We start from the raw sequence: 26,302 nt of genomic DNA, 5'->3' as shown, positions 1-26,302 counted from the left end.
CACTCATTGGGAAACATAAATTTTCGATAAATTCAAACGATGACGAATTAAGATTATGTTAAATTGTATATATCAAATATTTGGATTAGATTATCAAATATTGTATAATGCTATCGAAATCGAATTCCTAAAAATCTTATTATGGCCGATTCTCATCACCCACAGTTATGATGATATTTTTTTTTAATTCATAATTTTATACTTTCTATTTTGTATTTTTTTTTCTCAAAAAATATAAAAAAATCAATTATTATTTAACAAGTCGTCAAACAATATTATATTATGAAAAAAAAAAAAATACAATAATTTACTATTCATTCTCTATGAATCAAACGAACGGATATTTGAAATTTAAAATGTAGTCAACGTTATCGCAAATATTTAGAGAATATTAACCAAAAAATATCAATCGCATAAAACTTTTAATGTTACTAAAAATACACAACTTTAAAAGCGTGAAAGTTGCTACTATAAGTACTAGAAAGTGCTAATATTCCGTTTTGATGTTATTTTAATTTTTGACAAAGAAGCCAACAAAATTCTTCACGGAAGCCAGAAATTATACTTGACAAAAGTACAAAATATGAATATATTTAATTGTAATTCCGGTGCTGAAAATCAGCTGTGACGATACTTTGCGTATACCTACCCGACAATAATTATATTCTGCCGACGCCACTATAGAATAAAATGTTAATTAATTCAAATTGCTTTGAAAAATTAAATATAGTATATATTCATGCTGGTAGTAAAAAAATCAAAAGTTAATATTTTTTCATATATTATTAAAGTTCATTACATAAATGTATTTGTAAAATATTTCTGTAATATATTTATTGAAATTATGTCAACTATACTCCACAAATAATATGACAATCACGACATTGGGTAATTTTGAAACGTTATGCGTCATGCCACAAATGTTTGTGATTTTGCTGGTCAGTCGAGACCATAGTCAATGCATTATCGATGTAAATTAAATGTACAAGTAGTTCACCATCACCACTTAGCCAATACTCGAAAACAATAATGTTTTTCTTGTAGGTAATATTTCGTTCACGATTTCAGATAAAATATAATTCAGCTATATTCACAATAATTATAAACCGCATTCTCTTATTTTTGCGAGGCGATGAAACAACAACTAAAAACATTTCAATATGCAAGAATCCGAGCTGAACTTTGTATTATTGATATTCACTATGTATATTCACGTAGGCCTCTTAAAGACGACAAGTAATAAAAATTCATTCGAAAGGGCATATGATAACAAATAGTTCCTCCCGAACGAAACAGCTCATTTATTCTAAGTGTGGTTAACATTTTTCGGGAAAATAACTTTGAAACGATTTTGTTGTCGACCTTAAAATGAAATTTAAGTTATAAATAATTTTAAGTAGGTAACAATAATAAAATGGAAAGTTAAAATAAAATCAATCTCTGCCCATATAATATGAATTATATACCTAACAAAAAATAATCTATGTCTTTATGCCCCACGGTAATCAAAAACATTATTTTTTATTGCACTTCATGTGTTAAATACGGATAGAATAACAATTAGGAAATAATAAAACGTTTTGTCAACATGAATGAAGATAAGCTCATTAAATATCGATGTATTATAGCAGTATATGACAAGTTAGAATAAATTTTAAGACATAAATACTTATAGATTATTTAGTAATTCTTTTTTGTTTATTTTCTTGTGACAGGTATTTTTCATATTCTATAAATTATATAATTATATGTATCTATGCGTTGTAATTATACGTATGTTATTTTTTCTTATATTTTAAATTTGCTTTCTCAAAGCATTTCTTAGAACGGCCTACAGCCCATATTTTTAATAAAAACCTTGTATAATATAGTGTATTTCCGAAAAAGGAATGCTTGCGAATAAATAATATTTTTATTCAAAATTTATTAATTCCGAACACAATATCTTAAATATATTGTCAAATATAACTTTGGTAAATGTTAACCATAAAAGTCAACGTATTTTGTACTACACATTACTGGAGATGGGTTAGGTACTATTATATTTAGAGTTTGAAAAAATTTTGATACAAACAATTTATGATGTTTATAAAAAAAATTTCAAACAATTTTATTTTGTAAAAATGATTATTAAACTTACCTTTTTTTAAAATAACAACAAAATAGTCTAGAATCGTCATTTTTATTTAGATTAAAATATTTTAATGATATTGTTGACGATGACAACAATTTTGAGATTTGACAGCAACATAATATTAACTATGTCGGAACGTCATTCGACAAAATTAATTTACAAACATAAATTCAGTTCCTTCCCTCTCCCAAACAAGACATATTCAAACACGCAGAGAGGTTAGATAGTGATTTGAACGGTATAATAAATTAGTAAGAGTTGTGCATTTTCACATAACTTTAAATTGTTTAAACTTAATTGTGAACTCACAATTTAATTTATGAAAATAAGGTGAATATTTCCGAGAAAAAAAATGTCTTAATACGTAAGTATTAGAAAATATTAACTGTATAGGTAGCAAGATAAGAAAAGCGTTAAACAATAATAATTTGAAAGTATTTTAAATATTTTAATATCGCGTATGTATGACGGGACATAACAGAAATCCAAATTTAGGAGTACCAAATTTTTTTACCGAAATTCAATAATTAGGCGTTAACAAAACAAAATTTTAAATACTATATTTTAATTTACACTTTTTTATTTTGCAAATATCGGTTTTTAATTTTTTGTATATTATATAATATGTATACATAATATTAGATAATGACTCAGACTCTCGAGGTAAAGTATGGGATTGACGATGATTGTCATTATTATTATGGTTATCTCATAACGGATTCTTGTGTTTGAAACTAAATTGACCAATTTAATATAGTCATAATAAAATGATATATTGTACTCACCGATCTTGAAACACTCGGTGCTGCGGCGAATACCGCGAGGACCGTTGCGATTGCGACCATCCGTTGTCGAAACGTACCCATGGCTCTGTTGCTAGTGCTGCTGTGCTGTGCGGATGTGTGATAGTGGTGGTGTCCGTGGAATGACTGCGAGCACGGCCGGCGTTCGGCGGCAAGCGAGATTAGACCGCGTCGGGGGTGGTTCGCCGGGTTCGTGCGCAGGGGGTGGGTTGCAGGCGTGATAGGTGGCGCAATGAGCGGTTTGACTAAATCTAAAATTACGACACAACGAAGAAGGGTCGAGTACAAATTTTAGGTACAGTAAAAATTCAGCGTTAAGCCCAGATAAATAATTTTTCATCTAGATAATAGACTTAAAATCTATTTAGATAATGATAAAAATAAAATCAATTAAAATTATCTGATTATCAGTTAAAAAATGAACGGAATTTATTCAAATAAAAAGCAGATCAATTTTTTTTTTTTAAAGTGGGTATATTAATCTCAAAATTTTATTAGATCGAAAAGATTTATCAAGCTTATCAATTAAACAATATTTTGTATTTTGTTTAATATATTTGAAACGTATTTCAATTTAAATGTTGCTTCTATAATTTAAAAATTGTTTTTTTTTTAGAATCAAAAAGCACAGGTACATTTTGAAAATCCAATGTATTTATTTTTAAGTTCAATTAACACTTTTAACTTAATAATTGAACTATAATATTAAGTATATTCCATGTAAACCAAGCAAAATTTAAATTAATAAAATATAGGAATAGTGTCACAAAAAAAATATATATTATATAAATAAATATATATATTATTATTTATAACATTTTATATACAAAAAATTTCCACAATATGTAGCAGCATGACATGTTGCATCCATACAAGCTTTACGTAATCGAGAAATTTATTTTTAACGAAATAATTAGTTTTTAGATGTTTATAATTTGTACGGAGTTTGAACTTCTACGTTTCGATTTGGCATCATTTCATTTATTTTGATTACTCACATATTTGCCAGCATTAGGATTCAGAAATTTCAGCGTACGAATGCAACTATACTACTATAGAGTACCTGCGACTATTGATTATTAGAAATGTTATCGAAAATAATAAATATTACCATAAACACTAATGTAATGCTATTAAAATAATTTCTACAACGTAAAAAATATATCTAGATAAATTTCAGTAGAAAACTGGAGTTCCCATCTATGATAGATAAATAGTTAACATTTCGATTTTTAATATTTATATACAAAAAAATGGAGCCAAAAATATTTAACAATAATATTCATCAATTAAAAAAGGCTGGGCCGATTTCGCTAATACTTTTTTGTCTTGTTCGTAATCGTCAAGAGAAGGATTTTATAGAAGAATAAATTGATAAAGTTACGATGTTAGAGAAATGTGACGTGGTGGTGATGAAATTACAACCGCACTATCTGCTACGTAAAAAATAAAATAAATAATAATAATATGGCGCCATCTGTCCAGTAAAATGTAAACTTAATAAATAGATCATTTACTTAAAATTTTTTCGTGTCAGAATACCAAAAACTGTTTATTTACGTGCCAGAAAATAAAACAAAGAATGTTATATATTATTAAGTATGAGAATAATAAACATTAAGTTTTTGGAATAATTTTTTTTTTTTTAATTTTACAAATTCAATTTCAATAATCATAGTTAAGACAAATTTTTTTTATACCTAACTGTTTTAATGTATCACATCAGGGGTGTTAGTTGATCTACGCCATTGCCTAGTTCAAGTAAACAATAATTAAAGGTGCAGGACGCAGGTTTATAAATAAATTAATAAATCACAAGCGTTAGTATTTTTAATGGGCAATTAATATTAAAATAAAAATAAATGAAAATGTATTTCTATTTGTTTATCTTTTATGCATTCAAATTCCAATTATTGGTGAACCGATTCTGTCGAAATTAAGTATATTAAATAAAGTATTTTTATTGTTTTTACTGTTTTTATGTACAATATTTGTATATTAATATTTTTCTCGTTCTATGATTATAAAACACGTTTCTTTCAACATCATCTTAGATTGAAAATCAATAATGTGGAAATGAAATAATGGTCACATCTTCCGTCGGTTCTGGCTCTAGTTTTAAGTTTACTTTGCAAAGTATCTACCATATGCGTCGCATCAAATAATAAATATTGTTCATCACCAATCGGTATGCTGAGAATAGAAATTGCTTAACCATGAACTACTTGAGCAGTCCTTTCACCAGGACACTTACCAGACATTTCCTGTACGCGTAAAATCTCAGTATGAGCTCTTAATTCTCATTGTGCTGGACACTGGTAAATAATATGCCCATATTATTGTTTGAATTACATCATAAATATTATTTTAACAAATGCATTTTTATATTGTATAATAATATGCATATCAATTATAAAGCATAATAGTTATACATATTAATTAAATTTATTAAACATAGTATTTTTCATCATTAATATTATAATAATAATAATTATGCTTAAGTAAACTGTAAGTTTACACTATTGATATAAAAATGATATAAAAAATAGTTCAGTCAAAAACAAATAAAAATAATACATAGGTGTAATTAAAATCAATAATTTAAATTTTAGTGACTTGGTACATTTAAGTCATCAGTCTTTTTAATTTTTGTAGTCATTGGAGCTGAAGTTTTACTTTTCTTTTTTTATTTAAAATATTTGTATGCTGATTTAAATATTTCATACGAATAAGTATTCTTTGTTTTACATACGTCTGCACAACAAGTTTATACTTTTCTTCGATTTCCATTCTCTCAATAATTTTTTTTTGACAAATTTTTAACAACTTTAAGTCCTTATGGAATTTGTTGTTTGGTAATTTCGTTTAATAATCTTTCAATTCTAAAAATATGAGTTTTAAAATTATAACTAGGAACTATTAGCCCACCATAGGATAAATGATTTATTCATGATGGCAGAATATAATCATGACCATTTTCGTTTTGAGCAGCATTATACTGAGTTGTAGTTAAACCCAATTCTGGAAACTAGTCTATATTTTTTTGCAACCCACCCTGCCAAATATTTCATTGCATCTCTACTCTTTTCATTTTTATCTTCGCTTATAATTTCTGAAAAACTACTGTCACTTGTTGTATCTATGCTATATTCAAGATCTTCATGTTTTTGTTCTTCAATATCTTTTTTTAAATTGATCTGTTTTAATGACCATGCCACGATAAACTCTTCATTATTTTTATCAGTGGTATTAGCTTGTTTAGAAACTATACCAGGATTTTTGCCCAAAATGATCATTCGTAGTCTGAACAAGGCGTTTAGAGGAGATGGGTGAACATTAAGTCCACCTCTTGATCGAAGTTGTGAAAATAAGTTTTCAAGGGCGTCTTGATTATTTTTAATTGTTAGTAAATATTTGAACCAAGATTGTTGTAACATTTTGAGAAGTATTTTTGTGCCGTTAATATGCATTAAAATAGCTTTTTGGAATATCTGGAGCCCAAGTTTTTCAACACATCTCATGGATAAAAATGTTTTATACATTTTGTCAAGCAATGCATCTTGTTCTTCTAAGAAAAATCCATAAGGTGCTTTAAAGGTAATAGTTTTATTATTAGGATGCAACATATTAATTAAATAAAACAAGTTATTAACCAATTCAATGACATTAGAAGTATCTTCGATTAATCTGATAGCTTCTATAGGTTTATAGTGTATAAGTGCTGTAGCAGTTGTATGCGACAGCAACTGTGTGGTCAAGCGTACTTTTTGCCTTTGAAGGCCTTCACAAGATAAGTGTCCTGGTGTAACTTTGTGACAAACACTAAGTTCTGTTGTAGTCTTATTAATAAATGCCTATAATGGTTTTTTGTTTATAGGTAAATCATTTAACAGAAATCCTGTATCTAATAACCAGTTTTTTATGAGTTTTAAACCTAACCTAACCTAACCCTTCCTATTGGCAAAGAAAATACAGGCATTTCATAGTTGATATCAAGAGCTCTGCACAATCCGACATTTCCACCTCCATAGTCACTGACAATACAAATTGTTTTAAAGTCAATACATCCAGCTTTTTAATAATGTCGAAAAGAATGTCTTTGGTCATTTTCTGGTCGAATCGAACATAAACTGTTTGTTTCTATTGACCTCCAATTCCTCGAGCCATTGGAACTTGCAATTGATTATGGAGACCAACTACTTCATCCTTTAAAACATCATACTCCATGGTACTGGAAATTTTGATTTCATCAAACATTAAGTCCGTAAACATTTCATAGCACTGCATGTCATCGCCATTCAATTTCATTATTTTGAGCACATCTTCAAGTATACCATTTCTCAGGATCTAGGACATTTTGGCGTGGCCGTTTTGTCGTAGCCGTTTTGGCGTAAATGTCTCAGGTTATTTATAGTATAAAATGAAATTATTTATTATTATTTATTCAATTAAAAAAAAAAAATAAATAATAATATTTGCGAAATGTTTTTTCACTGCATTTATAAGAGCTAATTCAAAGTGTAATGAAATTGATGTAGGATTTAACTTGCTTCACGTCAAAATGGCTTCATGCCAAAACGGCCACGCCAAAATGTCCCATTTCGTATTTCTCATGTCAATACTCGCTTTGCAGACCGCTGAAGTGACGATATCCCCATAAATTATTAAACATATATTTTAATATTTTTTAACCAACAAATTATAATCATATATCATAAATAAGTATTATTTACCAGGCAAAGGATAATTCAGGTAATTCTTAAACATTTGCACGCTTACTAAAATACTTGAGAGTAAAATATGCTTTTGATATCTCTTCTCTAGACCAATTAACCAGTTTTTTTTTCAATATAAAGTCCAACTGATTTTTATAGAATACTGATGACAGTATGGCCTGAGTTTCTATTTTTTGTGTTTTATATTGAGAAATAGACTTTATTTACTTTTCTGTTTTTTCAACTGTAAATTTACAGCATTTAAATTTTTCTCCAATTGTTTTATTTGAAACCTGAGATTTTCGTTAATATTTCTGTTGGTTACATCAGCTTCTTTAAGTAAAACCAATTCTTTTTTTACTTTTTCATGTTCTTGAAATAATTCATCATATAAATATTTATAATCGATGGACTGAATTGGTTCATCTTCAAGATCAATTGTTGAAATATTTGATAATGACTGTACATCAGAACTGATAGCTAAAGCAATAATTTTATTATGAACCTATAACAGCAAATTAGGTATCACATTATGTGTATTCATTTTATTATTATAAAGCAGATTTTTCTATTATTATTTCTGAACAGGAAGATTTAAATATGAAATATGTAATGGACAATGGTAAAAGATATATTATTCAATATTTACTAAAAAATAATACTTAGATTAAAACTAAATAATTTAGAATGAACAAATTAAAAAAAAGTTTTTTTAGTCGATAAAAGTAGCTTAATTATAAAATATTTTAGTTATTTTAAATTGTTTAAAATTCATTTTTTCACATAATAATAATTATATAATAAGGTAATATTATTATTATCTTTTATAGTTTATAAGATAAAATTAATTTAGGTATTTTAATTTTTATGTGATTAAGAATATATTGTGTTCTCAGTGACTTGTCCCATGTCTGATGTCTAGAATTATATTTACTTTTAAAATAATAAACTATTCCAATTATATAAGTACAAGTACTTTAAATAATATATTAAAACATCATTTACCTGTTTTTTTAATCTTGATTCCATTCTATTTAAAATATGACGTCATATATATTAAAATATGGATAGTATCATATTCAAGGCAACCGTGGCAAATTGTGTTAAAAAGCAAATGTGATACACGAGGTGTGATTGGTAAGTTTGTGTTAATTTACATAGATGTAAACGAAAAGAAGACTGTGTATCATATTTGATACTCAAGGCGATTTGAGCAAGTTAAGTTAAATCGATGGGGCAGTCAACTTATATATGATGTTTGGTATAGGCATTCATTAGTAAATAATGAATATATTTAAATACTATTTAAGTAACTAACAAATTTTCTCATATCAATACAAATAGACAATATTTATGGACTACAAATTCATACACTATTGCCAACCGTAAGTTCGGCCATAATAAAACCTAGAGATTATAAAATAACATGAAAAAAACATTTTTATAGATTTTATTCTAAGGTATTATACCTATTTGTATTAAAATAAAGTGATAATAATTTGAAAATATCAATTATATTTTACATTGGTATTACGGTATCCCGTCAATAGATAGTAGTCAATTGATAGCGTGACAATAGATAGTGGACAATAGATCACGCGATAATTGATAGTGTACGTTTTCGACAACATTTTCATTTTATTCAATTAATTAATTTTATTAAAATTATGAGTTTAAAATATATAAAGAGTGAAAGGGGCACCGACGTTTTGGTAGACGGTGGATACATGTATCAGCGTGAATGTCATAGGCCGGAAAAAAGCATTTGGCGGTGTGTGCTATACAAACAAAAATGTAGAGGAAGAGTTCATGTATCTAATGGTGAAATAATAAAATACATGGACCATAATCACGTTCCGGATATTTCAAAAATTAAAGCCAAAATACAGGTCAATGAAATGAAGGAAAAAGCCAGAAGTACATGTGAATCGACACACTCAGTTCTTGGAACAATAGCTCAGGTACCTATTTATTTTATTATACGTAGTATATTTATGTATACATATTTTATTATACTTAGTATATTAATTAAAAGTTGTTCAACGTTTAAAATTACCTACGATAAAAAAAAATAATACATATATTTGATTTAGTGGTGTGTTTTATTATACAATTTATAACTATTATAAACTAACGAGGAGGTTTTATTACCACTTATTGATTATTTTGAAAGTAATTGGATTGGACGATTACAACGCAGACATCGTAGAGAACCAAAATTTAGTATTCCAATTTGGAACTGTTTTTCTCTTGTGGAAGCAGATTTGCCTCAAACAAATAATTCTGTGGAGGGCCGGCATAACTGCTTTTCATCAATGTTGAATTCATCGATTCATCTATCTATATGGAAATTCATTACTGCACTAAAAAAAGAAGAACGTGTCAATCGATTGAAAGTTGAACAATTAGTTGCAGGAAATCAACCACCATCAAAAAAAAAATACAATGATCGAGCAAAAAAAAAATTAAAAATACATGCAGTGATTATAATAATAGAGGTATAGAAGATTATTTACGAGGGATTGCGCATAACTTTCAACTGCAAGTTTGATTTTTTTATTAAGTACAATTATATTATATTTTTAATTATTGACAACTTTGTAAAAGTTTATTTGTGAGAACCTATTATTATTATTATTATTATTATTGACAACTTTGTTTAAGTTATTGACTTTGTTAATTTATTTGTGGAAAATCAGAATTAAATAAAAATTAAAAATCATGACCCTATCCAATGTCGTACACTATCAATTTTCGTATATTTTCAATTGTCGCGCGAACTATTGTCCACTATCTATTGTCGCGCTGTCAATTGACCACAATCTATTGACATGGATCCTGGTATTACATTACCATAAAAAAAGATGTAGAGATGTACATTCATCCATAATTATTTACATTTTACATAAGTTTATGATCGCATGATAAAGGCTAAACACGCAGTGCATCTTTATTATGATTTATGATTATGTGTCCCTTGGATTATTGTTTCTTCTTATTGCTATACAAATAGAGAATTTAAAAATATTTTTAAGAAACTTTTAACGCTTAACAATTGGTTTCTTAACTATGACTATTATTATAACAATAGAGTGATTTTTTTCCACTTGAAATGGTTTTCATAAACAAATAATTATTATTATGGACGTATGGCTATCCTGAATTAACTCAAATTTGTTGTAAAACATTTGTCCACCATTGGATTTTGTCGTATGGTACAAAGAAAAGAAATGGAAGGAAAAGTAAAAATTCAGTTAAACGAAAAAAAAAATTAATTTTTCGACATCAAACTATATTTAATGATGATAATAATTATAATAAAATATACAATACATGAAACTCCTGTCATTTCATAAGTGCAGTGTCGATTGAGTGAGACAACGAGTTTTCTTTTTCATCGTCCAACAAATACAGAATGGAATAGTGTTAGTTCGGTGGATACTGGTGGTTCAATAATATGACATTAACAATACACGACTTCGGTGTGGGTAGTTATATCTCATGACACTGTGCATTTATCATCGTTTCCGTCATCAACTTCATCTATGTCAACTGCAGACGTTTCCATTTGGCCACCAGTCAAAATGTTGTTAACCACAGCCCTTGCGAAATATCCGGCGGTAATTGAGTACTTGGATGATATAAACTCATCCAGATTGTCGCTACGCGTCATCTGATTATCCTATGATGAGAAAAAAGAATAAACAGTATTAGTACCATAGTCAAACCATTTTCTAGGGGTGGAATTTTATGGATGAATTTTGAAGCTTGTTTTTCGAGAACGCTAAAATTCGTTGTATTTATACAAAGCTAAATTACTTAGTAATTAATTATTATATAAGGTGTATTATAGTTTGAACAGATCTATCTCTATTAGATTATAAACTCAAAACACTTATTTAGATGCACTCAGTAACCCTTGTGATCCTTGGCTGAAATGACCATTGCGGTTTGTTAATGACAGTTATTATCAAAAAATAAAAATAAAACAAAACTATATTCACCTTGCAAAACATTTTGTTAGCTTCGGTGACCAAACTGTCTAGGTTTAACTCTTTCAGTGTGAGTTCTGGATTCCGAATGAGTATCGTGGAAACTATACAAAGAAGCTAAAACACATAATATTATAATATAAACGTGATAACTATCTAGTAATTTAAAATTTAAAATAAGAGCCTACAGGAACGGCCATACGGTCATATGGTCGTGAATTGCGCTCATATTCTGTATCTTGTACGTACGCACGTACAATCATGGGAACAAAACTGACTTATCGTTAGAAGAGGAAAAATGGAAAGTAGGCCTATATAGCAGAGACCCGAACAGACAATGTTCAGACGTGGACTATCAGAGACACTACAACACCTTCACCCCAGTAGACTTAAGAATTAATAATTTGGAGTTGTAAATATTTAAGCAAATCTGTTTTTTGGACTAAAAAATTTTCAATAAAAAAAGTTTTTTCTCATCACGGATTTCCACGGAGACAACTCATCTAGAGCTTTCGTTGAAAGATTGATCATTTTCCAGAAATTCCAGAGAAAAGATAATCTACGTAACGAACTTCTAGAGCAGAAGCTGATATCCAGAAACCAATATAGGAGTAGTACAGGAGACAGTAAGTTGTAATTTTTTGTGGTTATTTAAATATGGATTTTTATTTTGAAAGCTCTATCAAGTCTATTTTAGAACTATTAAGTCCATCGTATAAATTGTTTTATTGGTCAAGGCGTGTATACAATATATATATTATATATATACATAATTATTATATATATATATATATGTGTATATATATAATATCTACTTAAAGACATAATATATGATAATTAAAAAGAAATAATTGAAAAATAAATAGTAATTTTATGAAATAATTTTATTTCAATTATGAGAAAAAAGTTAAATTAAAATGAATTTTAATCGAATTAAGTTAAATTTAGTAAAATTAATATTAAATAAGAAAAGAATAATAAATAACAATGGCAATTTAAATGCTAACATAGTTGAATTATAGATATTATTTTATCTGTATATAAAAATCATACAGTGTAATGCTATTTGATTGAAATAGTTGAAAACACAAACTATAATATAGATAGGCGATTGGATTATTATTATTATTATAAAAATAATTACTACCTCCACAATGAGTTGTCTATATTCAGGCATTTCTAATTGGTTCAACATACTCTCGACGTACAACGCGAACTGAAGCTCAGAATGCGTCATGTTGTTGATGGTGGGTTGTTGCGGCATTACTTGGTTTCGAAACCGAATACCTTTAGGAGTACGCCTTAGTATGTCCCACACTTGATTGTAGAACCGATTGGGCACCCTACACAAGCAACCCTCGAGTTTTCGTTTTTGCAGCATGTTAATCCTGCAATAGACGATTAATGAGAAATTTATGTTGTTATTAATAGAGGAAAAATTTGTAGGACTTTAAAATTATAATCAAATATTAATTATACTAGTATTTTCTAGTTTAAAAAATATTATGCTCCCTTTGTGATATTTATTAAAGACTTGAAATTGTCAAAATGTTTAAAGTATTTTTTATTGTTTTGTAAGAAAAATGTTTGATGGAATGTTTATCATTAGTTAGGTACTCTTACAGCTATCTATGAATATCGAAAATAAATAATATTGACAGTTATTCATTTAGGTTTATTTTATAGAAATTTGGTGTTAAAGAGATAATGATTTTAATTAATTTGTTGTAGTTTAAAAAGCATGAATGGAAGATGAACATTTTTGCCTTTTTTGTAGATAATTTTAATATACTACGAGTATACAAAATTATGCATACAAAATATTTTGACTAATTTTAAGTATTCAAACCATTAATTTATTAACTCTAACTTTCTACGTCGGTAATGGCTTATAAAGACGCTACCCACGCATTTGATGTCTCTGTCTTATATACCTAAGACAAAGCAAATTTTCGTTAACTTCCTAGTTTCAATATTCTGTTAATTTTGATATTATAGGCAGTGAATTGACCTATAATCAAATTAACGGGTAAGAATATTATCTTTATTTAAATACATATAAATATACAAAAGATCGGTTAAGCAGTTCAGCATTTTTTAGATACCTACTTTAATTTTCATGAAATATTTGGATATCATACCCAAAGTATATGTGAAATATCAAAAATTAAAAATTCTCATATGTATCTCATCATTTTTGAAAATTTTAAATATTGAATAAAAAACGACACCAACTCAATGATAATGCGCTTATACTTACAACTTACCATGTTGATAATAGATTAAATTACTAAACTGTCAAAAATAACATCACACAATTGAAATTAGTGAACAGAACTTTGATATATCATGTGTTGATTAGACGGATATAATAAACGCATAAGTAGTTTAGTGCCACAACTACCAGATGTGTAAGGCCACAGTGCATCATTTTCACTTTGACTCCAAGCCCTATATCCTATATATTCTAAGGCCCCCACCACCCAATGCTGAGTGTTAAGATTAATTTAATTTAGTCATAGCTATGGACATTCTAAATTAAAGGGCTTTATTAATACTTTTGTTCAAGGGACAACAATTCCTAAGTACCGAATTTAAGCATTTAAATACACTAATCTACAGGTTAGGTACATAGATTAGGTTAAGTAAGCGTTTCAAGCATTTCAAAAATAAACAAGATTAAAGCCATAGACAGTAAAAACTAATTTATTCCATTCCAAACTGTTAATATATATTTGTAAATTGTACTTGTTAAAGTACACAGATATACAGAAGCTAAAGGTAAACAATAATAAGATTGGATATATTTAATAATATAATAATATGTATGATTAATATGAATAACTATAGTGCTCCGAGGCGTAATATAAACCAACGATTAATCGTCCTACAGGTTACCACATAGAACGTAGAACGAATATGCTATAGTAAAACAAAATGCCTATTCAGCGTTTGCTGTACTACAGTGTGAATAATTTACATGTAATCTATATAATATAGGTTGTGTTGTTTACATTCAACAGTACTTACTGCTCTGTTTGCCCCCATTCCTTGACCGTAAATATTTTTTGCAACAATTGTCGTATGGCATACGGACTTAAGTTTTCAACCAACAACGGTTTTTTCTTGCCAAAATTTAATTGCAACTTCATAGCTTCCATCACCCATCTACAAATAAAAAGCGTATTAATAATATATGCCATAAAAAAGTAGATGCTTATATTTTTCGAATATATTATATATATTAATTATGAATAATTTTTATAAATCTTAATTTAAGCAAGCACTTATAAATTATATTCACCAAAACAAGGAACTGTAACAACCAAAAAAGTCCAGATAAAAACTGAAGGCTTAATAATATTAGGCTAAAATATTTATCATACGTGTGAAACATTCAAAATAAAAAATGGTTCCTACGCTTAATATTTAACAATATTGTGTTCCCCTTAAAATATTAAAACATACCATTTAACAGTTTTTTCTGAGACTATTAAGTTAATACTGCTAGATACTCATCTTTAAAGCTCAAAGTTATGATGAAAGAACGGAAATATTACTGAAAACTAATAGAACAAATTGAGACCTTTTTAGAAGTAGGTACTGTCGAAGAAGTTACCATACTTTTAAATAAGTTAAAACATCAAAATACATTAAGTAGTAGACCAAAATTGTATCAATGACGTTGGTGAAGTAGCAAAAATTGTGATTTCATGTGCGATGGTGTCCACCATGAATTACAAGATAGGTATTAATAAATGCATTCATAAAATAAAACGACGTAGTAGAATTAGGCTCTCACAACAATAATTGAACCCTAAAAAATTGGAGACGTTTGGAAGTTAGTAATTTTATTGTATACTCTCTTCAAGTTAAGAGTGCCCAGTCGCTCAGACGAAAACTAGTACTATTCGCGCATGCATTTTGCTACTGGTTACAGGGAGTGCTGGAGTGCTGACGCCAGCGCGCGATTGTTTTTATAACAAGTTGTATACACGGTGGAGCGCCGCCGAGTCCGACAGTTGACGGCAGCGGTCGTACAATGCCGACCAATCACAGGGCATCTGATGTCGCCTGGGGATCTGACAGTTACGGTTGCTCAGTATGCATGCGCGAGTTTGGGCATTTTTAACTTGAACAGAGTATATAAGACAATCTGATAGCAAGTCGTTTGCTACATTAAAATAATAATTATATATATATAATATAATTTAAATATGCTCTCGTCAGAATCGACTCGTATTCTTAACCGAGCGCAACAGTTTAAGCGACGTATGGATTACCAAAATATCTTAGCGGTTGTAATGGACGTTGATAATGACTTTTACAAATTGGGAACAAAATATGGGATTATAAGTCAGCTGTACACTCAAAGTCAATATGCAGTGTACAAAGAAAAATTGATATCATTAAACGACGTTCTATCCGAAGAATGGGGGAATACTTTGTAACATTTACCGCGATAGTTTACCGTGTTGTAATAAATAAAACTTAAAAAAATATATACTACCAAAACTTTATATTAAAAAATTAATTTGTTTAACTATATTTATTTATAAAATTCTTACCTATCTGGCTATCTATTTGATTATATATATTGTCAGACATGTCAACATTCACTAAATAACTATTGCATATGTCAACAAATACTGGTAAATGCCCGCATTGTGAGATATTTGAAATAATTGATAACATTTACCAAAATGAACGGTAAATGTTAACATACACCGGTGGCTGTCAACATTCACTGCAATGCGGTTATATACCTTAACAGATACATGATGGTCACGAGTTCGCGACCGTTTGTCTCTCGGGCATCAGCTAGGCGGTATTCGATGATGAATTATTATTAGGATTTATTGTAAAATAGCCATATACTTTAGTCACTCCGCAACCGTCACTTTCTACGGTCGATATTATTATTATTGGCATTTTGTATTATCGCAACAAAATTTATTATCAAATATTTTTAATTATTACTACGATTCTGTGTTTTTCTTGTATAATTAAGTACTCAGATAGGTAGTCCACAGGTCTAATTAGCTACGACTTACCCAACTCTAATTTTTAAAATTCCTTTGAACATATCCGGGTTGGTGGCTATTAGCCGGCCACAGTACAAAATAATTTCCTGTTGTAATACCGCTTGTATAACATTAAATGGTTGTATGGTGGAGTACATTATAGAGTGGATGGCCGCTGGTGTCATTGGCTTATCAAACACCGTTTCCTTTTGGTCCACGACCCCGACGGTTAGCTAGTACACACGGTTGAATTGTTTAATTATAATAATAACAATTTCCATCTGCAGTCGTTTTTTTGCCGTATAATATATATTATAAAATATAAATTATACATTAAGTTAATTATGTAATATGTATATATATAGGTAATTATTTCTACTTGTTTCCCGTTGACTAAAACGGTCGTTATAAATGGACTGATGCTGTCTACTGCATGGCGCAACAGGCTGCTGCAATATCGTACGGCGATCCAGTAGTGCAAACAACCAGCACTGTGGTATAAATTTGTTAGATGGTGTCGGACTGAAAACACATATATGTCATCAGAGCTGTGTGGAAACGAACAGGAATTTAATGAATAAAATACAACTATACTATCATGCGCAGAAGCAACATCAATGTCAGCGTACACTTTAAAGTAGGTTTCTCAAAAACACCGCTATGTTATTACGCCTAATACTAAATGTTCTGTTAGGAAAACTAATAAATAATGATAGGAGATAATGATATGATGAAAACGAACATAATTACAACAATTGAACAATGTCACTAAAAATGTACGAATATTATAATATAATAGTGTTGTATATATAAACTAGTATTTTATTTTTAATTGTTCTTAAGTATCGACGAATATGGTCATTAGCATTCTTCAGCATAATAATTAATAATAGTTAGTTGAGGGACACGTTTATGTGAGGCAAGGATTCGTCACTAAATATCCGGGTGGTCACCTATCTGGGAATTAAAGACACCAGTCCATGCTTGGTGCTAACCTCATAACACGTTAGTGACTGAGGATAACCATCAAGCCAAAACACGTAACATAATATTCAATCAAAATGGTTTTTATTATTATAAGTTGCACGATGAAATGTAAAAGATATCATAGAAACAGGAACGCGAGACATGTTATTATGTAATCTACAAGTTGAACTATAAAATATATAGCGATCATTGTACGTACATAAAGATGCAAGTGAATCCAAATTGAAACAGGCTTAGATTGATGATAGAGAAAAGGATCAATGCTCAAATGGATTGTGGTTGGAAACGTTGTTGTCGCTTATATGCAATAATGCGTAAAACACATTTTCGAACATGCTAAAGCGATTCAATAAGGATAATTTGTGCAGGATTCCATAGATAATAGATAGATGATAAGAGAATAATATTAAGTCTTAAGTCACTGCCCATTTATAAATTCGTAAGTGTTTCATACTAAAAAATCAAGACTTCTAAGAAATTTAAAACAAATTGATTTAACATGGGAGGAAAAAAAATTAAATAAGCACTCATTCTATGAATGAATAAAAATATAATTATAAATACCTAGGTATCTAAAGTAATAATTATTAGTTAATAATGTTAAATGAGTATACAAGCGTGTATGGGGTACTGAACACATAGTTATATTGCTTAATATAAATACTTTTTTGAACTGGATAAAATGTAAAAATTATATGATTCATACATTTTCTTTGAAGAAGAAATATATGAAGTAGTGTGCTACGTTTATGTTTAATCACTTATAATACCTTGTTTGAATCTAACTAAAATATTGATGAAAACAATATTATCTTATGGGAAAAATAAATATATTCTACAGTATCTTCCTCTGCGTTTACTTATTTTATTCTAAACTATTAGACAGGACTAGACACTACGAATAAGATTCATAGAAGGAGAGTAGGAGGTCATCTCCACAAAACATATTCAGTACACATGTGACGCAGCGCCATCTGTGATTTAAGAAATATTTTCTCATAATATAATATACTGCCTTTTTTCTATTGTATATATTATCTAAATTAACATTATGATCTCTAAAAATTGAATTTATTTTTATAGAATTGTTCAGGTTTTATTTTTTTAGTAATAACATAGATTAGTAGTAGTTAGAAGATTTAGTTTTATACTAGGTGATATTATATTAGCTTTGCATTGTGTATTTCAGGAAGCGAAACTAGCGCACCAAACGGGCGTTTTCTTGTAACCCGGGGGTTTTAAAGTATTATTTATTAAATGAATAGCTGGTTCAGCCATGTTTCAGCTGTTTTATGAAAAATGTTGTGTATCCTTACATCATATATTATATTATAAGGTATATTGTGCCGAAAATTTGCCATCAGGAGCATGACGGTCACCCGCTTAGTTTCGCTGAGTGTAGTAAAGTATTGCACTAGCAATGATATTGGTTTTTATATTCCTTTCAATTATCTTAATCCTAACAGTTTTCAAAATACTTTGTTTACATGTAAAGTTTAAACCATAAGTGTGTGTACGAGGATGGCAAAATGGGCTGTTGTTCTTCCTATAAACTGAGTATTTTCCCTAATAACGTCAAATTATATTGAGTTTTGAATAAGAAATAATGCATTTTTAAAAATTAAAACAGGACTTAGAAGAATTTGAAGTGTTTTGTGAAAGTTCTAATGTATTTGAAGAAATAATGGCTTATTTCCTATGGAACACAAAACAAATTTACTAACATTTCCCTGTAAGTCCCAGTAAAGTTTTGACATTTATTATAATCTACTACTTAACAATGAGAATGAGACAATATTCACAAATGACAAATCAAAGTAAGCTCAGAAAAAAAAAGAAATTGTCAAAGTTGGTTAAAACATGAAATAAACGTGAAACATATTGAATGACAAAATGTACCAATTTTTTTTATACACAACAAAAACTATTAGTATTAAGATTAACTAGGTAATTAGATACTAGGTATTATTCCTAATTATTAGGTAATTAAAATCACTATTATCATCATAAATTACTACACGTGTAGTAGTTCATGAGCACCACAATATTATCTCTATTCATTATTTTGTGTTGTTATGCTGAAACTGTGTATTATCCTATAAAAAAAACGTAGTTTTTGCTGGTAACAGTCAGATTAAAGTTAAATCGCATGTATACTAACTCCGTAAAATTTTGCGGCCGTGATTTTGTTTGTAGTATCTAGTCCTGTGTACTAGTTCATGGTTTATATGTTAGGTTTATTTTATATTCCGTGGATATCTATGCAATATGCCAATATAATAATCATTATTATACATTTTTATATTTTATAATGTGATATTATATTAAGAAATAATATTTGATATTTAAAAATATTATGTTTTCTATTTATATAAAACTAATTTACTTATAATTTAGGTACGGTAAAATATGTATATTAATACTGCATAGCATGAAAAAAATGACTCATTAAGTTAGAAGTTACTTTCAAAAAAAATTAACTCGTAAAGTAACTTAATTACCAGTAACTAAACTTTAACTTTTTAACTTGTTAATGACCAACCTTGTGTTTTTGTAACCATTGCCTTTAATCTTATAGCCTCAAAAACCGTTTCGATTACAAGCCCTAATCAACAGTTTAATACCATGATCTTACTTGTGTGTCCGTTTACTTCTTTTTCAATGCCTTCTTTTTTCAACAACAATCCGTACAGCTGAGCTTGCGAATATAATCCAACTCCATCATTTATCGTCTGAATAATTTCGTTGGTACTTTTGTGCAGATAGGACTGTAACGGTGTAAAATTACAGTAATTACCTAACAATACACATAATATTGTATGCAATATTATAATAAACGTAATTATGCAATATAATGATACAATTTAGCGGCATTTAGTACGTACAATTTTTTCTCATTAAACTAAACAGTATATACCTACAAATGTTTATAATATTATAAGGAATAGGATTTACATGGCATGTAATAAAATATGTACAACATTAATTTTGTTTACAAAAAGATACAAAAAATATTTACACAGGTAGGTACAAGCCAATATAAAACCCGAAAATTTGACGAGAGTGAGAGAAGCTATTGTACAGTCCCCTACGCGTTTTGCCCGGAAGCATTCAATTGCATTGGTCATTTCTAACCGCTCAGTAAGGAGGATTTTGCATCAAGACTTATTCTTCCACCCGTTCAAGATTATGATGGTCCAAGAGTTGAGTCAACTTGACTATTAAAATCGCGTGAATTGATCACAAAAAATGTTGAACCGGATCCATGTGAGGTCAACAAGGCCGCTATTGGGCAGAAAATAATCCACAGCAAATTCACGAGAGATTTCTTCACTCCCCAAAAGTGACCGTGTGGTGTGCAATTTAAAAATTCAGGGTGATTGGGCCTTATTTTTTTAAGGAGAATGGACAAACGCTCGACGTTACATTTCCATGTTGGACAATTATTTTGAACCTTAATTGGAAAATATAATGGAAGTCACAGATATGGGGGACATCTGGTTCCAATAAGACGGGGCTACGGCACATACTGATCGAGTTTCAATGTCGAAGCTGCCACAGATGTTCCCTACGCACCTCGTAGGCCCGCGCGCTCACCGGACTTAAGCATTTATGATTTTTTCATGTGGGGCTACCTGAAGGAAAAAGTTTTTAAACATCGGCCTCACACCTTAGAAGAACTCAAAGAATGAATAAGGGAGGAAATTGGCGCTATTCCAATCGAAATATGTCAAAATGCGGCAGAAAACTTCAGAAATCGCCTTCATAAATGTATCACTGCAGGCGGCCATCATCATTCTGATGTCATTTTTAAAACTTGATACATAAAACGGCATATTGTACTGAATAACATTAAATAAATATAATTTCTGTAAGTTGCGTAGTTTTTTTTTTAATAGCCTTTCAAAACAGCACCGTCTGTTTCTCCACACTCATATATTAATTTTTAAAATTCAAATTAATTATTCCTTGAAAAATTATGCATAAGCATTTCAACGTTCTAAATACTAAATTTTAAATTATTGTAAATACCTAGGTAATTATTTGCATTATGTTGAACAAAATCTTCAAAAACATGAGAAAAAAATTGTTCTATTTCATCGACAATACCTAATCAAAATTGAGAATATAGCTGACATATGAGAAACAAATTTACTTAGTAAAATATAAAGTAATTTACCTGCACATTTATAATATCTTCCGAATATACCATAGCTTTGGGTACATCCGTCAAACTCTGATAACCACTATAATCGTACTCCAGTTGTTTGAAAGATTGAAATTTGAAATCTCGGGCACCAATATTGTTCACGAAATCCAAGTGTTCTTTAATATAACGACATTATATGATCGGTGACAGATGTTAAATATGTTACAGATAAATAGACATACCCATGCACGAAGAAGATAGTAAATTTTGTAATCGTCCTATCCTCACTTTAATGCCGTCACAGTGGCCTTTTTTTAACATTGCAAATAAATCCAACATCTCTTCAAACTGTGGATCTCTGAATAGTGTAAACAATAAAACAATAATTAAAACCCACAATTTTCAACAACACTCAAACATCAGAGTAAGAATGTTGAATTTAAACTTTGGTGAGTGCTGCATAAGGCTTATTCAATAGTTAAGGTCAAATTCTAAAGCTAAAAAGTTTAATACAAACATCCTCAGAAAATGAATTTGACTTTAGATTTAGGACAAAACAAGAGAATGTATCGATTTTCAATAATGTGATATTTTTGTGGTGGGATTGCTATCACCAGGGCTAGCAGGTCATACATTTGCATGTCTTTTTTCTACCACTTATAAAAAATTGGATTTGGCTAAAATTTATTTTGATTTATTAATGGTTAATTTATGAACTCTAAATTAATTCCAAGCCTACTCGAAGTAGTTTTGCAGAAGTCAATGGATGCTTTCGATTTTAATTGTGATTATATGATTCAGTCGAAGCTCACAGAATAGACATTAATTTCAGATGAGGCAAGTTAACATGCATTCTATAATTATTGTAGCGTTACAAATTATTAGATTATTAACGCACTGTCTATTATTGAATCCATTTCTAAGTCTATGAAAAAAATAATTCCCCTTAAATGCTTTAAAAAAAAAAAAAAAAAACAGTGAATTCATTCGGAAGTACACATAAGCACATTAAATTTGTTCATCAAAGTCCATTATTAATAGGTACACTAGAAAATGTTATCTACATTTTATTATATTCAACTGGTTTATTTATAAAATGAGATATTTATAGTCAACATTTTTACCTCATGTGTTCTTCTCGTATTAACAAGCATATCGTAGGTCTACCAGAAAGCCGCCAAAATCTGCTGACAAATTTCAATTCAGTTTTAATGTCATCGATCAACAGTGACATGTCTCGATAAAGATAGAACTCAGATACTTCAAATATAAGTGGATAACATAGAACAGTCATTCCGCAAACTCTGTACATCTAAAAACACAGATCAATAATGAAATTATGAAAAAAAACATCAGACGGACCGAACATTACTTTACTAGTCCCAAGCGCTCCAATAGGCCTTAAAGGTCTTCCTGTCAATTTCAATTTTTCGTTTATGCCCAAATTCGTATACACCTACCCAGTGTAAAAAACAATTAGGTCTTTGTCATTGGAAGAAAAAAAAATGAAACAATTATAGAAAGTACAATACGTGTCGTACTTTCATCAGCTCAGTGGATGACCAGATTTGGACGGGTTCGACTTCATGAGGTGTTTGCGTTTGGATTCCGTACGTAGCCATCATCGCTTGCAATCGCATGGATTCCGCTATGAGAACTACTTGAACCACTAAATCAGTAGCAGTCCCCTGTAACATACAAAATAAAATCACAAACGCAGTCAATTATCGGATAAATTAAACAAGTTGATCACAGAAAACATTTAAGGCATTAGTATATTAATATGTAGAAAAAATGTGAATAAAAAAAATAATATATTTATCGATAATACGATAATGTATCGGTTAAGTTAGGTATCCATAAATTAGGTCTATATTCAATTCATATTTTAATGAACGAATCATGTATAATTTTTATACAAAAACTTAAATTAAAAAATATGCATAATGTACATCACAAAGATATGACGTATTTAAATCTAATTGTCAGACAATTATTATATATTATTTATACATATAGGCGTTAATATATATACAATATATTAAAGATTATTATAAAATATAAGAATATTTACAATACTGTGCGAAATATTTTACAGCAATAGTGCAATAGTGCAGCCAGCAGTAAAAAATTGACGAAATAAGTTCAACCAAAGCGTGTTGATAATACAAAAAATTAGGCATACGCAGTCATTAATTCAAGTTATGACACAGACTCATGGTCTCCTGTAAAAATTTAATGAACCATTAATCTAAAAAAGTTTTATAAAAAGTTAATTGGGCCATTTGTAAACATTATTTGTATTTTTTAAACAGATATTATTTAATATAGTACACCTTAAACAATTAATATTTCTATTATTTCTATATCGTTCAAAATTCTAGAAGTGACTACGATTGGGAAATGGGACATTTCCGAGGTATATGTATAGGTATATGCACTGGCGTTATAACTTATAAATAATAATAACTACTATGTACTATATATGTTTACTCTACGCATTACATCTAGATCAATCACAAGGACTTGACCTTTATTTTAATATCAATGTAAAAAAAATACAAATAACATAATTGTATACCTAATTTATACTTCGAAATCAGCACTAAAAAAGATTTGTAGGAAAATAGACTTCATGACATAAACATAAGCCACTGAAATTTCAGGCGATTGCCAACTCTCCAAGTTATAATGATGCGCAAGCTTTCTAGGGTGTCGGCGAGGTCCGTTTCGCCCCAAATCGACCTTCCAGATATCCATTTTGACCAAAAACATTTCTGTCATTTTAAAATTAAGTTGGCAATGGCTATTAAATAACATGTTTGTTAAGTTATAACAAAAGTTCTTAAAAAATGCATATTTTAATAATTATTATTATAAATACATATGGAAATATATAATATAATAAATAGCCTGTAAAAAGAAATCACAAGACACAAATTATAAATTTTTAAAATTTCTACATAATATGCTTTTTATAAACGTATAACTTGTAATATTGTAGTTATGATACAAATTTTCAATTATTGTCTATTAATAACACGAGAAGGTGAAACGCAACATTTACTATACTAGATTCATAGTTTTCGTGATCACATACTAGCTTTTGATACTAAATTGATGACACAATTGTTAACTATTTTGAAATAGTTTTCACATTCATAAAACTAAAGTTTAATTACCATAGTCACCGCAGATTTTTTAATGATTTTGAAAAGTTCTTAATAGTCAATAATAATTGGAAATCTGTATTATTACTATGTAAGTTTAATTTAATGTCAATTTTTTAAAAGCCTTTGCGATAACTTTAAACATTTAATAATTTAATAACCATTCTCAACTTAATTTTAATATGACTAACGTCTTTGGTAGAAACAGGTATCAGAGTGAAACGAAAAAAGTCATCAAAGTCGAAAAATTGGAAACGGGTTCTACCCACTAAAGTTTATGTAACCATCATAGCACATTGTAACTATATCATTATAATCTGATATAAATATTAATATGAACACATTTTTAAAAACTAAAGGTGTTTATTTTTTGGTGATCTTTATCATCAATAATTGTTGCGAGATAATTTTAAAACAACTAATGAAAGTTGATATATGTCCTTCAGATAAACATCGAATTGACTTAAAAAAGTTTATCACAAGGAGAGTTTACTACCGCCCAATACCGTATTACATGTGCAACGGAAGACGGGAAGATCGTGTTAGTTTCTAATAAGTTCAATAATGAACAATAAGAGATACACATCAAAATCATCACATCATGCTTTTGTCAAAATATTGGTTTTACTTACAGAACTGTGCCTTGTCTGGTTCGTTCATAAAAACATGTGAAACAAAATAAATATTAAATAACAACTATTGATAAGTTATTGTTTTCGTAATTATTTTCATAAATGTACGCCATATTAAAACCATGGTATACATAATACTATTGACTTAGTGGCGTAGCCAGAATAATATAATTGGAAAAGGGGGTTGGGGTGAATACCAACCCCCTCCTGGCTACGACACTGATAATTATGAAATTTTTGGTGAAACGAATTAACGGTGCACATAATATAATACATAAATTATGTAGCTTGTATTCCTCACCTGGAATGCGGAATAACGTCCAGGCCGTTTGGGCCTGTTGTAAGATGGCAAATATCGACGAATCGGGTCCAGTTCGTTTATGTGCAACAGATTTGAAGTGAGCAGCTGAGCGATAATGTATAATGCTTGGTTCCATAAGAACAACGGTGGGTCCTGGGTTTCTTCGTATTCAGGACCGGCCGATCTCAGCTGACTGCCCGGGTCCGCCCTTTCGTATTCCACGTTCTCCTTAGTGATGTAATAGAACATTGGTACGTACGGATCTGAAATATATTTCAAAAGGGTAACAATGAAGTAGGTAGTAAATAGTTTACTACTTTACTAGTTGGTAAATTCAAAGTGATTGCAATTTAAATTTCATAAACACTCAAACCTCAAAATGATCTCTTTTGTT

At 29.2% G+C, this 26,302-nt stretch overlaps 2 protein-coding genes across 3 annotated transcripts in view; both read right to left on the bottom strand.

The window, feature by feature from the left end:
• Nucleotides 1–3,074, bottom strand: part of LOC149063067 (uncharacterized) — a 331,333-nt gene extending 328,259 nt beyond the window's left edge. Inside the window, exon 1 of the mRNA XM_089216321.1 lies at nucleotides 2,920–3,074. Within this exon, the coding sequence (XP_089072447.1) occupies nucleotides 2,920–3,000 (81 nt within the window). The 5' untranslated portion in view covers nucleotides 3,001–3,074. The remainder of the gene's footprint in view (nucleotides 1–2,919) is intronic.
• Nucleotides 3,075–10,923: 7,849 nt separating this feature from the next.
• Nucleotides 10,924–26,302, bottom strand: part of LOC149063065 (putative phosphorylase b kinase regulatory subunit beta) — a 36,247-nt gene continuing 20,868 nt past the window's right edge. Inside the window, exons 8-21 of one of the 2 annotated variants that reach the window (XM_089217798.1) lie at nucleotides 25,909–26,171; nucleotides 25,608–25,622; nucleotides 23,347–23,493; nucleotides 23,178–23,261; nucleotides 22,930–23,117; nucleotides 22,048–22,163; nucleotides 21,836–21,981; nucleotides 20,291–20,423; nucleotides 17,048–17,190; nucleotides 16,699–16,901; nucleotides 14,675–14,812; nucleotides 12,792–13,032; nucleotides 11,657–11,761; nucleotides 10,924–11,334 (exon numbers count right to left, since the gene is read on the bottom strand). In XM_089217798.1, the coding sequence (XP_089073924.1) occupies nucleotides 11,152–11,334; nucleotides 11,657–11,761; nucleotides 12,792–13,032; nucleotides 14,675–14,812; nucleotides 16,699–16,901; nucleotides 17,048–17,190; nucleotides 20,291–20,423; nucleotides 21,836–21,981; nucleotides 22,048–22,163; nucleotides 22,930–23,117; nucleotides 23,178–23,261; nucleotides 23,347–23,493; nucleotides 25,608–25,622; nucleotides 25,909–26,171 (2,105 nt within the window). In that variant the 3' untranslated portion in view covers nucleotides 10,924–11,151. The remainder of the gene's footprint in view (nucleotides 11,335–11,656; nucleotides 11,762–12,791; nucleotides 13,033–14,674; nucleotides 14,813–16,698; nucleotides 16,902–17,047; nucleotides 17,191–20,290; nucleotides 20,424–21,835; nucleotides 21,982–22,047; nucleotides 22,164–22,929; nucleotides 23,118–23,177; nucleotides 23,262–23,346; nucleotides 23,494–25,607; nucleotides 25,623–25,908; nucleotides 26,172–26,302) is intronic. The other variant, XM_089217799.1, reaches the window with a different exon arrangement.

The sequence above is a fragment of the Diuraphis noxia genome, unplaced genomic scaffold, assembly GCF_037042655.1.
Source record: "Diuraphis noxia isolate RWA-SAM2 unplaced genomic scaffold, SU_Dnox_SAM2 contig0001, whole genome shotgun sequence".
Lineage (NCBI taxonomy): Eukaryota > Metazoa > Arthropoda > Insecta > Hemiptera > Aphididae > Diuraphis > Diuraphis noxia.
The sequence above is the reverse complement of the archived record's forward strand: the minus strand, read 5'-3'. Positions and strand labels throughout refer to the sequence as shown.